The sequence below is a fragment of the Aythya ferina genome (assembly GCF_964211825.1).
Source record: "Aythya ferina genome assembly, chromosome: 3".
In the NCBI taxonomy this organism is placed as follows: domain Eukaryota; kingdom Metazoa; phylum Chordata; class Aves; order Anseriformes; family Anatidae; genus Aythya; species Aythya ferina.
The window spans coordinates 88,077,220-88,094,527 of NC_140298.1; the positions used below are offsets into that span (position 1 = coordinate 88,077,220).

The following is a 17,308-nucleotide window of genomic DNA, read 5'->3' on the forward strand; positions in this document are numbered from 1 at the left end:
AGCAGACATGAATGTACAGGAACGTAGAGTACTCATATAAAGAAAACCAAAACTGATAAAAATCACCAGCACAGATGACAAGAAATTCATAAGTTTTTATTTTATACCTTTCTCGTTCTGGTGAATGCAAACTAGTATCTGGTCTCAAGCAGTTGGTACTAGCACTCCTAGCCCTGTCAAGGGAGGGCTGTAGTTCACTAGTGCCAGTGCATTGCATCCAATGGTAGAAGAGAAAGAAAAAGAAAACAAAGAAAGGAATACAATGTTAGATATTAACTCATAAAATAATGCTCTCTTTACAGAAAATGTAGAATCACAATGATTTAATTAAGGAAAACATAAAAGAGCTGACTGGATGACAGTGCCAAGATTTGTTTAGAAAATAAAACCAAATAAAAGACTGCTGTATTTTTTTTTTGGTAAGACCGTTGAAATGTTTAAAACTGAATGAGACAGAACAACATCCACTTGTAAGAAAGTGGAATGAGAAATACCAATCAATCAAAATCCTTATTAAAAGAGGTAAATCTTAAGCCAATATAAAAGGATGTGATACACTGCATATGATGTGAAATCACTTTACAATGAAGCTCATTTAGTTTATAAATCCATATTAAATACCAAACAGGAGAGGTGATTAACCCTCAGTTTCTTACCTAACCAGGAGGTCATCTCCAAATTTCGGTATTCGTGAATTAAGGCAATCACGAAGGAGAGAAATATCCTGTCTAATCACTGATTTGGTCTTAGCACATGCAGGAAGAGTTGAGCTTTGTAAATTAAAATCATTTAAACAAAGTGAAAATAAATTTGACATGTAAGCAAAATTACATACATAAACAAAAGAAAGTAACAAGGAAAAAACATGCAACATACAATGTTAACCGTAAAGAAAACTACCTTATGGAAAGTCTTTTATATGTGGGGGTTAATTTAGACAATATGAAGTTATTTTAGGATTATGTCCCTTAGCTCTCAGTTACCAAAAGCATATGAAAAACTAATTTATTTTATAAGGCAAGACTATTTATTCCCCAAGAAGTCACTAACTACTTAAAGGGGACTCTAAATACTTCTTACCTGTATAGGTTCCAATTAGTACCATTTTCTAGTAAAGGCATCTTGGGTGGTAATGTTTTATAGTGCCTAACAGAACTTCTTGAATGTGGTAGAACAGAAAAGAAAAGAGAACAACATAAAAACATGCCAAAAATAAAAAGATAGATAAAAGTAAGGCAAGATTGACCAGAACTTAAAAGAAATGCACAATATTTTACTATATTTATTAGCTGCACAAATAGATTTCTCAATATATGTTCTCAGTTCTACTACCATGATAGCTATCTGAGGGACAAATTTTTGTGATTACACTTCTGTTAAAACAGCCCATGAATTCATGACAATACTAGTACATCTTAGATTTTGTACTTGTAATGAAAGTAATCTAAATTCCTTCTATTGAGATTTTTAATCAAAATATACAAGCTCTCGTAAAGGATTAGGCTGCTGTTTGTTTCTCTTGGTAATGCTTTATTTAGATCTACAGAGACTTTAACTGAGACAAGCTTCCAAAGTCAAGCATGAAATGCTTGCTAAAGAAGTGATACCACAATGTCAGTTATAGATGTATTAGCAACTGGCATTTCTAAATATTGAAGTGTATCAGCTTCAAAATCTAATTAATTGTTATTAGTAATCACAAGCTAATTAAAAAACAGGGAGATCTACTACATCAGCCAGCACTGCAGCTCTCCATGACAACTGTCTGATACCATCACTCATAGTATATGAGATTTTAGAACAGGAAACTTTTACTACCCAAGCAAACAAGGGAGAAATGTAAAGGCAGACAGCACCTGACTAATGGGAATCATGACATTCAATGGTTAAGGTTTTAAAAAATTTTCCATTTACCCAACCAGGCCACAGCTGTGGTGCTATTAGCAGAAGGGCCTTCAGCCTTGAGGAGTTTGCCAGCTTCAGGAGCAGTCTGTCCCAACAGGGCATTTTGATTCCTACTGGGACTTGGATCTCAACACAGCAGATCAAAATTACAAACCTGGCTACATCATAATCAGATAAAACAACTGTCTTTCTGGGAACCCTACTATTTGTAAAAGCCTGAGAAGGCAACAGAGGAGCTTTGACCACTCCTGTTGTACAGGTTTAGCTGTCATCACTGCTGACCTCTCTAGCAGGGATCACTGTGATGTTGCAAAGCTGGAGTAAAGATATGGTTATTAATCATATTGATTCTATCATAGTAGCAGAGTATGAGTACTAGGTATGAGCTAAGCACCTAGTACTAGCACCTAGTACTAGGTGTGAGCTAAGACATGGACTGTGACTTTTCCCTGGTCTAAGGCATAGGTACATTTTCCTTCCGCTGTATCTGGTCTAAGTCAATAATCATGTACAGATGGTCAGCATGGACAGCTAGAAATAACACTGTAAACTGGTGAAGCAAACTAACCATAAATTTTGACTTTGTAGCTTGGACCATCTCATATTAATATTTCTTTCATGTAACATGAAGCAACACATATCCCATTTTATGCTGAAGCTGTCTCAACAGAGAGATTATTTTTAATTAAGAATTAAGAATTTTTTAATTAAGAATTTTTTAATTAAGAATTAAGACATTATTCTGCAAGCTGCCTAGAAAACAGGAATAATGTCTTATAATCCTCTTTCTAACATGAATAACTGTCAGGCCACTATGAATGAGAAAGGAGGAAAAATGGCAGCTAATGTGTGAACAAAATTTTTGTTGAAAGGGTTTTTGAGCATGAGTACTGGTAATTTTCTGGATATTATTCCAACATGGATTAAGCTGCATAAGCCTCAGAGTTATATTTAACAGTCAATCTCTTTTATTCTGTTGCCTGCATAGTCCCGTTCAATATGCTATTAAAAGTACTTTGTTTTATAGTATAACATTACTGTTACTTTAACAACTTTTTAATTTTATATTTGTTACTCTCATAAGTTGTTAATTTATTACTGTAATAACTTATTTTACTCATTTGGGATAATTTGTTACTTTTCTTAATTGTAAGAAAATAAGAGCAAAAATTAGAAAAGGAAAAAGGCAAGGAAGGGCTGCACTCTAGCATCTCTGTTACCTAGCTGCCTATGCACAACTTTCATCTGGTTAGCTGCCAGATGGGCTAGTAGATTTGTAACACAATTGGAAATCTATAGCAGCTAGACAAAGGGCATCAAAAGTTTATGATACAATATTTACTTCATGCATTAAGCAAGAATTTAAACTCTGTCATTGAAAAATTATAATGAAAATGACAGTCTTTAATGGGGAAAAGAAAAAGCACAGAGCTGGAGGTGGTTAGGGTGTAAAGCTATAGAAAGAGTAGCAAAAAGAAAAAGGACAGAAGGAGGAGGCAGAGAAAAATTAGTGTGACATGACAATAAACTGATAAAATAGCAAGGAGTGAAGAGATTAAGTAAAAACCTAAAATGTTGAGGCAAAAGCTTTTTAGATGAAATATGAGAATTACACAACTGATAAGTAAAATTTAAATTTTAATGTAACAGATGCAGTGATGCTCAGCTGTGTTTATTGTTTGTTTTGGGAGAGTTACTGTATTTATTTATTTACTTTTGTATTTATTATTTTAGTATTAAACAGTTTATCAGAACCCTATCACAGCATCTTTGATGCTCTTTTCTATTTTGATGAAGAGAATTAAAACAAGCCAGGGCAAATTAATAAAAACTACTCTATAGAGATGAATCCTACAGAACGGAAATGAAAAAGTACATTAAATGATTTTAAAAGATTTAAACATACGGCATCAACATAAATTTCTTAGTAACACCCAATTCCTGACTGGAAAAATAGATAACTGCTTCATTTGTAACACCTGTAGAACACTAACCTTACAATTTTGTTGATTCTAAATTGAATATTTTTGACACAATCTGACCTTTATTATTAACAGAGTTAACAGATGTGGTATAAGAAACAAGGGGGCCATAGTTATATTTGCTAGATTAAGATATTTCATTTTTGTTTAGTTTCTCAGCATTCAGAACAGTTAAAACAGAGAGCTCCAAGATTTGGGATGAGAGATTAAGATTGAAGATGAGCTCAAACTGCAAAGTTTATGCCTAAATCAAATTCAAAGGAAAAAAAATATTATGAAACCCCTCAAATCTGGCAGTGTGAGGGAGCCTTTAAATCACACTCTCCTTAAGCACCTTGCTCTTCCCTACAAATGTTCAAAGTCACTGTGAGATTTGGTGTCACAAGTAAAGATTGTTGGCTTGTGCTTGACTGTAATACAGACATAATAAATGGAAATAAAGGCAAACAAAAACAACTCAAAAAGAACGTCTGAAATTATAATAACACTGCCATGCATTGGTGGTCAGGACTTCTGTAACTGGACAGATAATTTACGACAAAATACAACTGCAAAATCAGAAATTCTTTAGCTGCTTCAATCCTTACTATGGAAGTTTACAAACATACATACACATCTTGATCTGATTTAAAACAAACAAAACAAAAAAAGAATAACTGACACCTGGATCACAACATACTGGGAAGTTCTGTACATACTGGGATGCTGGGCACACAAAGCATACATAACTGAGCAGAGGTGTTGATGATTACCAGATTCCTGTATTTACCTGATGGTATGTAGGCACTCTGCACTTCTTCCTCGTTTTGCTCTGGGCAGCATAAGAAGCTCACTGCACAGACAGGATGGGTGGTGAGTGAAACAGATAGAATTATGAAGCATTAGATGACATGGGTTATGCCAATGATTTGCAAATAAAAACATAAAAAGAAACAAGAAACTTCCATCCAGATACATAGCCTGCTAATGTTCAAACCCACACTGCACTTAAAGAATGTGAGCCAAAAAAATGCCTGTGGTAACTACATTTTCAAGCAAATCCTTTCACTGCAGCATGTAATTTTGTAGTTTCTCCCTTTAAAATTCTGTACTGTTTCAGAGTTCTTCATGAATTCTGTCAGGAATCCCAAAATCAGTTAAATTTCTCTAATAACCTCCTTTCTCATAAATCAATTCATGAAGATACACTTTAGCAAAATAAATAAATAAATAAAATGTTTTGTTTTTTTATAAGCCACAAAAGTATACATGAAAAAAGGCAGGGAAGGTTTGTTACTAATGCACTGCAAAGCAGTTTATAGAAAGAGTAACCAGTCACACTTTAGGGAAAAATAGGTGTTCACTGGAAATATTATGTTTGGACAAATACAAATTCTGACTGATAGCTCTTTGGAGTATTTTGCAATGCAACACTAAAGAAAAAAAAAATGCCAGACTTCTTGTTTCTTATTGTTTCCAATTCAGAAAAATCAGCCATTTGTTATATTATTCATTTAATGCAACCAAACACATTACATCCAAGCAAGATGGTAAAATTAATATATATTTATGCCTATGGTAAGTATGATTATGGTATGAAATATCCCTTGAATTAATCCTGTAGTTTTATGCACTTCAGCAAAATCAGAAAGACAAAGCCCCCAGTTTTCAAATTACTGTAAATATGAAAGTAAAGCTAAACTTCATGGAAACATGGTATTTTAAAAGAAGCTGGGAATCATATGAAGTACTATGGTGAGAGAGAGAGAAAAGATTACAAAATGTAAAAAGTAGCACTTTTTCAATGTGTTCTGTACTTCATACCATTATAAACTGACCTATTTACTTGATGTAGCTTAGGTAATATTTATCTAAAGTTCTGAACTAGGAAGACTAAAACAATGGCTTGTTAGTCACATCTGAGATTTAAGTTTGTATCTGGAACCACTAGCCTGATTTTGATGCAACAAAATGTATTAAAGGTGAACTGAATTGTTTTCTTGGATTTTTGCATATTTTTTTAAAGCAAAAATTGCATTCCTAATCTTAGAGCACTGACAGCATTTATATGTAAGTTTCCAAATTACAAATACATGTGCATTTTAGGAAAAAGTTATAATTTTCTGTAATTAGTTAAGAGTTTTGTGATTTTCTTGCAAGAACTGAGGAAATTATTATCAAAACACTATATACAAGAAGTTTCATGCACTGCTTTAATATCTGAGACAGTATCTGGAGAAGCAGGATAAAATCTAAAAGACAGCAGATGCAAAATTCACATTAAATCACAGGGTACTTTGTTAATATTTATTCTACCTTTGCTGAGCCAAAGCCAAAGAGCCCATTTTTAATGAGCCCATGGCAAACAGTAATACATAATTCATCCAAAAAAAAAAAAAGGGTAGAAAACAGTAAATTCACCATGAAAGCCTCAAGAAAAAAAAAAAAAAAAAAAAAAAAGAGAACCCCTAGCAATATATTACTGATAATATAAGATGATACTGGTAGTTCTACAACAAATTAAGACTGTTTTGGAGACATTTAAAATAAAAAAAATATTATTCTAAAACAAGGGTTTTCTAATGGGAATATTTAAGGACTCAGATTAACAGATATTATTTAGGAATAAAACAAACACTAAAAAGTGAAAAGTGCTATCTCCTTAAAAATCAGATGATTATCCTAAATTCAAAGCAAAGTATACTGATTAGCTAGATTTTCTGGTATTCCTAGCATTTCCTAACAGATTTATATATATTTATAAACATATATATGTTTATATAAACATATATAAAAAAGGTAAAGTGATCAAATCAGTTCCACTGGGAGTGTATCACACCATATGCTTTTGTAACAGACTATAGCAATTATTTTTACAAAAAAATACTCAAAATATTCACTATTAATTTGGGACCAGTAAAGGATCACTGAAAAAATGATCAAAAGTATTCAGCAACTAAAATTTATGCCATGCAACTATCAGGAAAATACATTCCAAACCAAATTTATGTTGAGAATCTAAAAGAATGTACTTGTTTTGATGAGGGGTTCAGCAAATGAGCAACACATAATACTTGCACTAATGATGATACTAAGACATAGGAATAATAGCAAAAAATATATATATTTTAAATGCCAAGATGTGAAAGAGGATTTCACATCAACAATGAAACTGTTGGGGGATGTGCTTTCACAACAACTATATCAAAAACAAAAGCTGTTTTGATCCTCCCTGTGGTGCTACTTAAATTCCTTGAAAGTCAATGAAATCTGCAAGAGTTAAGCAGTTTCAACAACTGAAGAAACTTGAGGAAAAGAAAATGAAAATGGAAAAAAATGAGACCAGTGCAGATTATGACTGAAGAAGATTAAGTACAGGCACCCCTGTTTAAATCCTGCAAATCCTGTCTTCGCATCTGATCTTTTAACTTCTGAAAAGTGTCTTCTGAACACCCGAGAACTGAAATCTGTTTCCTACTCATCAGAACAAATTCAACAGCCCATTGCTGCTGTGCTCTTTTCTGATGGCTTATCTCTGAAAAATTATCAGTGCAAGTCCTGTTCTCCAAGCACACTGCATGCACATATTGTCATTTATATCATGTTTCCAGGCTTTACTATAAGATAATCTTCTATACAGTCATACTTATTTCTAGTGACAAAAGCTACCTTTAAATGTCTCTTCCAAATCTGCTGAATAAGAAAACTATTCAATACATATTTTCAGGAAGACTTTGTATGTATCACTACCTATAACAACTAGTAACATGAAGTATTTGCAACAAAGGGAAATTACTGTAATTAGCTTAACTCTATATCTGATTTCACTACAGTTAAAAAGCATTTCAATTCACCTCTGAAAGGAAATTCAATACAAAATCCAACTTAGTACATACTTCTTGCCGATAAACTAAGACACTGGAATTTTAAACTGTTCCAAGTAAACCATTAATTCCCATATGTGTGTTATCATATTTAAAATACAAAACAAAACAAAGCAAAACAAAACAGGCAAGATCATATACAAAACTGAACTAGTTTAACTGCAAAAGCCATCTGTTATTCAATTTCTTTTTGTGTTGCTTCAAAAACTGGACAAAGAGTTCCAGAGATTTTTATATGTATTCCTTCACATGCTTTCACATCACTACAGAACATGTTTGCTATATTAAATTTACTGTATTATTTAGAAAGGTTTTGTCACTGTTACTCATAAAAAATAGAAACATACTGCAAAAAAATGGGACTTTACTAGGACAGTTGATTGTATATGAATAGTAAAAGTTTGCCATTATAATTTAGCTATATGATATTTTTCTGTGCATAAAGATGAACCACACAAACTGATAATTCATGTGATGTCACCATTTTGTTTCCAAAATACCGAACTGAAAAACCTTGTCTGTTTTTCCTTTCAGCTAAAAACTAAGCAGAAATCCCCTTTTCCTTCTTTTATTAGAAGATATTTGTAGATAACTGAAAAAAATGCCTATTAGAGAACACATTATTCTCTGAGGAGCGTATGTAGCTTCTGCATACATTCCAGGGAGGTATATGCATGTGTCAAGCATCAAAGAATCAAAGATTGGATATTTTTTTTAACTGCAAGCACCATAACTATCCTCACTACACATGTGTATTGGACCAAGTTCACCAGAATGTTATGCACAATGCTGTGAGACAAATAAGGCAGATGTCCAAAATTTATTAATATAGGAATGCAAACTATAGCATATACAACTTCCAAGTAGTAGGAAGTAATGCCTGGTATTTTACTGACTTCCAAAACAGACAAATATGTTTGTGGTCTCTGTGTTGCAACAATAGTTAGGGCATACGTGTGGATTTATGGCTTTCTGGCAAAAATCTCTGGGCTGAAGTTCATGAAGTAAACAGCAGAGTTCTCTAGGACAAACACCCAAGAACCGTTAGTCTAGACACCTGCTACTACTGTCAACCCAGTGCACATTTTCACCAGAAAAGAGGCATAGTTAACTTAATTATGACTAGTTTTTGAAATTAGGATGATTTTCTGTCCATTACTGTCAGACTGCGGTTTTCTGATAAACACTTTAAAATTAAGCAAACCAACAAAGACATTTCTAAACTTGCTTCCAAGTTCAGACTGATGATGTACCTTTCTTGATCAGACAAATACTGACTATCCATGTCTCTGGATCTGTAATCAGCTGGACTTCTGGAGGCATCATGGTGTCTAGTTGGAGAACGTGATCTTCTCATTTGATGGATTTCATCTAAACTCCTGAAAGGCAGATATATGTATGATAATCTTGTTTTTCTCATAAATAATACAGCTTAATGAGCAATTATAGTGTACAAGTTGATTGAACCGAGTCTTTTATTCATTAAATTGCTAATATATGCTTTCAAAAAACATACATATTTTTAAAAAATAGATAAAAAATCCATCTTTAAGTATACAGTAGTCATTTCTACCATTTTTAGAGCACTGTTTCTTTGTACACTGATGGACTCATTAATAGTATTTTTCAAGCCTGTACTTAAAGAACTATTGTGAAAACACAAGAATTTATAATAGCTCACATGAAATTGTTTTGTGCATTTGTATCTTCATAGTCAGATTTTTAATGGTTCATTTTGGGCTGTCAAATTTTTGCAGGTAGCTCAAGTATCTCCATATATTCTTAGGATATTGTGAGACAGGATATCACAGAATCACAGAATTTCTAGGTTGGAAGAGACCTCAAGGTCATCGAGTCCAACCTCCAACCTAACACTAACAGCCCTCCACTAAACCATATCCCTAAGCTCTACATCTAAGCGTCTTTTGAAGACTTCCAGGGATGGTGACTCCACCACTTCCCTGGGCAGCCTGTTCCAGTGCCTCACAACCCTTTCAGTGAAGAAGTTCTTCCTAACATCTAACCTAAAACTCCCCTGGCTCAACTTAAGCCCATTCCCCCTCGTTCTGTCACCAGGCACGTGGGAGAACAGGCCAACCCCCACCTCGCTACAGCCTCCCTTGAGGTACCCATAGAGAGCGATAAGGTCACCCCTGAGCCTCCTCTTCTCCAGGTTGAACAAGCCCAGCTCCCTCAGCCGCTCCTCGTAGGACTTGTTCTCCAGGCCCCTCACCAGCTTCGTCGCCCTTCTCTGCACCCGCTCAAGCACCTCGATGTCCTTCTTGTAGCGAGGGGCCCAAAACTGAACACAGTACTCGAGGTGCGGCCTCACCAGAGCTGAGTACAGGGGGACGATCACCTCCCTAGCCCTGCTGGTCACGCTGTTCCTGATACAAGCCAGGATGCCGTTGGCCTTCTTGGCCACCTGAGCACACTGCTGGCTCATATTCAGCCGACTGTCCACCATCACTCCCAGGTCCTTCTCTGCCTGGCAGCTTTCCAACCATTCCTCTCCCAGCCTGTAGCTCTGCTTGGGGTTATTGCGCCCCAGGTGCAGGACCCGGCACTTGGCCTTGTTAAACTTCATGCAGTTGACCTCAGCCCATCGGTGCAGCCTATCCAGATCCTCCTGCAGAGCTTTCCTACCCTCAAGCAGATCGACACACGCACCTAACTTGGTGTCATCTGCGAACTTACTGAGGGTGCACTCGATGCCCTCGTCCAGATCATCGATGAAGATATTAAAGAGGACCGGCTCCAGCACCAAGCCCTGGGGAATTTTTGTGAATATGTGAATTTTCAGCAGACTTTATTAATTCCAAACTGTGTGTTATACAGAAAAGGAAATGATTCTGCCTAACTTCAGGCAGGCTCTCATCTCTATGACAGGAATTTAAAGCTCTTTTCATATGGGAAAGAACAAGAAAATAAATTACTTTCTTTTTTTGAAGTGCAGATTCTTCCTTTAGTTTAATAATTGCCATAGAAACAAGAAGCACTCATTTTTCAAAGCAGAAAACGAAAGGATAGCTGGGGTTGACTATGAAATACTTTGTTTGTGCATCTTGCTTATAGATAGGAGGATGCAGACGTTTTCCAACAAAAACACATATATATGTTTGCAAAAGAAGGATGAAGAATAGTCTCATTCTCTCAACTATAAAAAGAGAACTCTGTGCCAAAGTCTTTTTTACATACAGCCATACCTCTTTGTTGAAGATGTATAACTGAAGTGCTACAGCAAGTGATTTTGTTGGACAGTCAAATAATTTTATCTAAAAGAACTGAAGTAACAGACGGGGATGCATGCAGGAACTTAAGAAGCACGCATAATTTCAGTGTACAAGGACAGCACATATGACACAAAGAATGGAAATGCAGAAGCAGGATCATCAGGATTCTCAAATGGAAGAAGAAGCTGGTTTCCTAAAATATACCACCATTTTGAAACACCTCAGACACTTTATCCATGAGACTCAAAGCCTGCTTTAACCACTCTTGCTGACTCTTTCTGAATAGTTATATTTTCATCACTACCATTATCTTCGTCATCTTCCAAAGAGCATCAATATCAACCAGAGGCAAACGACAGAAAAAGATGTTGCAGACAACAGGAGAGCATGGTATTAAATGATCAGTAATGGAATTCCAACAGATCCTGAAACAATGCACAAGGATGTCACTGTAGCATAGAATGTTGTACACAAAATTAACCTAAAAATGGGAAATTTCCAGTGTACTACCACAGCTAGTGGGCAATAAAATTACCAACAAAACAGTTTGAGTTCTTGCTGTAATTCAAAACCAAAGTTTCCTAGAAACCACAGGAAATGAAAGCTGGTAAAAACTAGTCTAATATTTAAGGTTCCATGAGAGATTGCAAGAAAAGCTTATTGCCCTGGACAATAAAGGGAGCAAAAGTGGGTCAAGTTTGTTGTTAAAACTGTCTAATATGGCACTACTCAAAAAAATCATAAAGAATGAAAATGAAAAGGTCTGAAAGTATCCTCCCATTAATAAGTTGTCTATGAAAAGCAGTAGATGCAGAAAAGAGTGGTTTATAAATCGCTGCTTGATTTTGCAAACAATATTTTACTTTTTCCATTAAGAATGTCAAATTATAAATAGAATAGGTAATTTAAAACTGCTGTTATGTTGAGAGAAGTTCAATTCATATTTATTATACAATTCATACATGTCATAATTTATTGTCCTACAAAAATACATAAATGACTTTATATAAGATTCAGTCACTGATTGAAAAGCATTTCTGAACCCATGTGTTAGTTGCATGTACTAGTTGTGGTAGAGCAAACAAGGATGATGAATCACAGGGAAAATATCAGTAAAAGATAAGTCTTAAAGTTATTCATCTCATGGATTCTCTTGAGTAATTAATAAGTGCATACATCAAGTTCAAATAACACACAGTTAAACTGAGATACAATTTTTTTTGTAAAAATAAAAATAAAAAGAGAGAGAGAGAGAGAAAATGCTGAAGAGGAGATAAGTAAACAGGTACCATTGACAGATTACACAAACTTGAAATCACCCAGTTTCACTTGCTTGTGATGCCTACCTCTGTAATGGCACATTTGGTAAACGTGAACGGGTCCTGCCCTGATCTTCGCCACGGTGAGGAGATACGGAACGTGAACGATGATGTGTTGTTCTTTGCTGTTCTGGCACAGTTAGCGTTGTAGATTTACTTTCTCTAGCACTAGATCTATAAGCTACTGTTAAGAGGACAACAAAAGGAAATTAGAGAATAAAAGTGTGAGTTTGGAATGAATTCAGGTGGTTAGTCCTTCCAGGAACACACATCCAAATGCTTACAAAACTTTCAAGTAGTCATTCAGCTGTTGTACATCTTGACGTATCATGCAGCCAGGATAAATTAATAGCATTACCTTTAAATGTCTGTATGTACAAAGACAGAGGAACTGAGGAGACTTTCAGTAATCACTGGATGATGTGGGAAAAAGGACTGAACCCTTTTTCTGACTTGGGAAAGAGTACCCAGAGTAACTTGTATTTAACTTATGACTAAAATAAGAAAATCTACTACTTAACAGGTTCATCTTAATAACAACAACAACAAAAATCACAAGAGGGACCTACTAGATTATGCATTTTGTCATCCAATGGATTCTAAGACTGTTTTAACTGATTATATAGCTTATAAATTATAATATCACAGCTTCCAGAACTGTGTCCACCTTTTATACAGTACTGAGAGTTCAATACATTTCCTTCTACAAATATGAGACAAGTAAAGCAGGCGGGGAAAAAGACATGGTTGAAAAAAGACAATTATACAGTTTTACTACAGAATTTCTGGTTACTGTCAAAAACATATGCATAAAGACAAACATATGCAAGTCTATTATGACTTTGTCCAACTCTTGGATCTTCATAATAACCAGAGCTGGTGCCAGAACATGGGAAATAACATTTTTCTTCCAATTGTTGAAGGAGAAGGATGTGGGGTGGTCAATCAGTCAGGGAAATAGAAAGCAGCATGACTTTTGATATATCTTAGAGGGTGTCTTAGAGGGTATCTTTTCTATGATTCTATGACCATAATGGTGTATGCATATGTGCACCGTCTTCAGCACTGAGTTACATGTGAAATATGAATGTGATTTCATGTTTAAAATGTGATGTTACACAAGTTTGGGGAGGCTGGGTATTTATTATTCTTTGAGAAACAGAGAAGGGCATGAAGAAAAAACTTTTGGGAGATCTCATTAGTAGCTATATAAACAGCAAATGCCTGCCACTTGATAGCAATGGTTTAGTGAGCACTGACTGCAAAATAGGCCTGTAAAAGTTGATGGCATCGTGGAAAGTAAGGACCAAGATTCATCAACCTTTCAACAAAAAATACTTCAAAGTTTTAGAGGATTTGATGCACTGTGAGGCTAGAGTATCTTATCTACTCAAAAAGTGCTTCAGGGTTGTGTAATAAAACTGAAAAGAAATATCAGGATATCCCTGATCTAAGAACAAGTACTGGGTGCAAATTTTGAATCAAAATGGGAACTAATTCAGGACTTCAGTGGAGATTCCCTCATTTTGTATACTAAGATAGTTGCAGAAAATGTCTGTTTGTTTTTTTTGTCAGAAGAAGACAAATGATTACATGACAAAAACGGATGCGTTCCCTCTCCCAGGGTGACTAAATCTGAGCTGTATGTTCTGAAAATTGCCATATTTTCTGAAAAAAAAAAAAAAAGTTTTATGCAAAAGCCTGTCTTCTCTAATAGAAGAAACACTAGTGTACATTTTATTCAACACTAAAACAAAAGGAATCCAAAACTTTTTTTCTAAGCTTTAGACAACTGTACTGAAATATGCTTCAGGTTTTAAAAAATAAATTTCAGTTTAGCCCACCTAAAAAAAACTATACATAGGATTATCCTTAAACATCTGGTATATGAAGATACTATCACCCTACATATTCCTTCACAGCTGAGCTATCTGGGGAGCAATATCTAAAACTTGTGCATTGGGCGTACACAAACCTTACAGAACAGACAGAGCAATAGCAAGTAATGCTTATCTTAAGTATCAATTTAAGTATTGTCAAATTGGTTGAATTGAATTCAAAGTTCCATAGTGACCATGACAGTGACAGCAACAGTAACATTTCCTTATATCCTCAAATACAAAAGCTCTGTGCTCTCCAGAGTGTGCATGAGAATTTTTTTGCATGGACCAGCATGGCAGCAGCAATAAAGCTTATGGTAGTTTACGCAGAAGAAGTTTCTCAGTTGCTCATGGGAAACTGTCAGGTGTGACACAAAATGGAAGCTGCATGGATGATGAAAATGATTCTATACAATGTTTTGATTTCAGAGTAACTTTTTTTTTTTTTTTTAAAGACAATACAGATGGTGAGACAAGGTGTTGTGCTAATATTATGCTGCTGCTACAGGAAGGTAACCACAGTTCAACCATTTATACGGTTCATTTATGACAGAAGAATAAATTGTTCTGAAGAGTTACTTATTCTGAAGATAAGACACATTTGTGATATGAAAAGGGATTTTTTTTTTCCTTAAAGTATCCTTAAGTTATAAACTGGCCATTACTTTTGATGCAGCTACATATATCTTTACTTCCATGTACAAAGAAGGATTCTTAGCAGCTGCTGAAACGTCCATGAAAACAGTTTTACTTGTTACTACTAAATGCTAGTACTGCATTTGCCTTAGCAATTGGTTTAACATTTGAAATTATAGTTTTAAGAACTTGCAGCAACTTCATGGATACATAATATCTTCATCATTCTTTTTTCAAGCTTATAGCAGTGATCAAGTTGAGCTTTTGTGCTTCTACATTTTGTAGTTACATGTCTGTCTTTTAACAACTGAGCAATAACCTTTGTGGAAATCTTGAGATATTAAGAAGGCAAATTAACTTCATTCTCTTCTGAACATTTCAAGACAATTAATAAATTATCAACTGTACAAATATACCTTTAATAAAGACAGGACTTATTTACCTTACATAAAAAAACACAGCAGACAACATTGGCAAGGAAATAATAAAGGAAGGAAAAGGGGCTTAAAAATATTTTTAGAGTCCTATGCTGTAAACTCAATTTTGATATTCTTATTTTTGTTGAGAAGGAGTATCTTAATCCTAGACTAATCTGGTTGAACTCAACAGAGGCAATGCCAAAATGGTTGAAGAGTGCTTCATCATCCCACATTATGGGGGAAATGTGGATATTCATTCACACACACACTTTGCAAGAAAATGATGTGTGGAAACCTGGATCACACAAGAACTTCAGTGTGCTCTATGGAGGTCCGTGGTGTGGGGGGCAGGAGAAGAGAAGGGGTAAGGACCCTGCAGCACAGCAAGGAATTTGAATGCAACTTAGATTTAGCAGAGGAGACTCTTAGATGGAGAAGATACTGTAGTATTCATTCAATGCAAATCAAGTCTACAGTCTTAGAAGATTCTAGCAACTAAGGAAGGTTGTATATAGATAGGTAGAAATGCTTATTTGAATTAGGTGCCTAGGCACATTTATTAACTTTTGCCTAAGATTCTTGAGCAATTTGGTAGACAGGGGGACTGGTGGCATTTTCCAGCTCTCATTGCAAAATACATTTTCATGTGCTGTCTACTCTGTCACACATCAGGGGTTGATGACTGAAATTTTCTTTGCCCCATAAAGTTAAACCCCCATTTAAGAATTCATGTCTTATCTGTAAACAAAAACCTCACACTTAAACGCATCTCACAGGAATCACAAACAGGCGAACTCTCTATTCACATTTGGCAAAAAAATATATCCATTAAAATCAGAATAGACAATTTTGTACTGTGTCACATCAGCTGCCAGAATGTTTCTGACCTAAGTGGATGAAATTTCCTCAACAGGCCCTTCAAGGCTCGGTTTAGACACTCTTAGGGCATTGCAGATTCTATCCACCAATGAAATCTAGCAATTTTCTGCAGTGATATCTGAGAAAGTTTGGAACCATGCATTCTCCAAAGGCACACTTGAGCACACACAATCCTAAGAACTTGCTATCAGAATCATAGTTACTCAAGTGTTGACCCAGAGAATAGAGTCCAGTGAGTTCAGACAAACACTTCTGAATTTTTCCAATCAGATGGAAAATATCTTATTTCAAATGGCACATGGACAGCTGAAAAAATGTCCCTGGTCTTAACATGTATGCTGAAACTTTAAATGTAAGAAGGCCTACACCTTTTTAGAACCTATGTTTTATTTTAATTTTAAATGTCCTTTCTCTTAGCTGATGTGAAAAGTATCAAGATTAATTACTTCATTGAATCAAATACCATTACCAGACATACTGGAACAAATTTCCCTCTTAGTAACTTATGTGAAATTGTATGGAAATAAGGCAAGAACCCAAACACATCAAAGGAAGTAAAATTTGCCTGTGTAGACATCAAAAGTATATCACGGTGATTATGAAGTCATTATATAATGAATAAATGATCACATTATTTTAAATTCAGATCAGGAAGATAGAGAACTTTCTAAATCCCACCATGATTTAATTCAGCAATTGTCATCAGGGATATCCAGGGAAAAACTGGTTTAGTGCTGCCAATGAAATAGTAACTCTTCATTTAGTTTGGGACAACTGGGAAATCTATTCATCTGACTCGCAACAACAGTCAAATAGAAGTAGAAAAAAATTTGTCATCCAAAATGACCCTTAACATTTTTAATATGAAAAGGACGATGAACTAAAGTCTAACCACAATACAAACTATATTTATGAACATTTAGGGTAATGATAGTTCATGAATGCTCAAGAAAACTGTAAAAGATATAGCCATGCTACATGCATCTTCATCTATAGCCATGCATTCTCAATAAAGACCATGGGAGACTGCATTACATCTAAGTTTCAAGCAAAAAGCAAAATAAAAAATGTTTGCAATCGATGCTGAAACATTAATCGCTGTTTTAAAATATTTTTTGAGTTCAACTGATACTTTTTAATAATGCTTGGAACATTATGCAGTAAACAATTTAACAGTTTGAACCATCCAGTG

General features: G+C 35.0%; 1 protein-coding gene across 40 annotated transcripts in view; it reads right to left on the reverse strand.

Annotated features, from left to right (window-relative positions):
* The window catches only part of RIMS1 (regulating synaptic membrane exocytosis 1), a 312,275-nt gene that overhangs the window by 107,811 nt on the left and 187,156 nt on the right, over positions 1–17,308 (reverse strand). For 14 of the 40 annotated variants that reach the window (XR_014691617.1, XR_014691618.1, XM_084514967.1 and 11 more), the window contains 6 exons: positions 12,330–12,486; positions 9,004–9,129; positions 4,657–4,719; positions 1,081–1,158; positions 657–770; positions 108–197 (listed from right to left, as the gene is read on the reverse strand). Coding sequence is in view for 38 of the 40 variants with exons in the window: in XM_084514967.1 (XP_084371093.1) it covers positions 108–197; positions 657–770; positions 1,081–1,158; positions 4,657–4,719; positions 9,004–9,129; positions 12,330–12,486 (628 nt within the window). In the remaining 2 variants the exon portion in view is untranslated. The remainder of the gene's footprint in view (positions 1–107; positions 198–656; positions 771–1,080; positions 1,159–4,656; positions 4,720–9,003; positions 9,130–12,329; positions 12,487–17,308) is intronic. The other 26 variants (XM_084514939.1, XM_084514943.1, XM_084514942.1 and 23 more) reach the window with 6 other exon arrangements.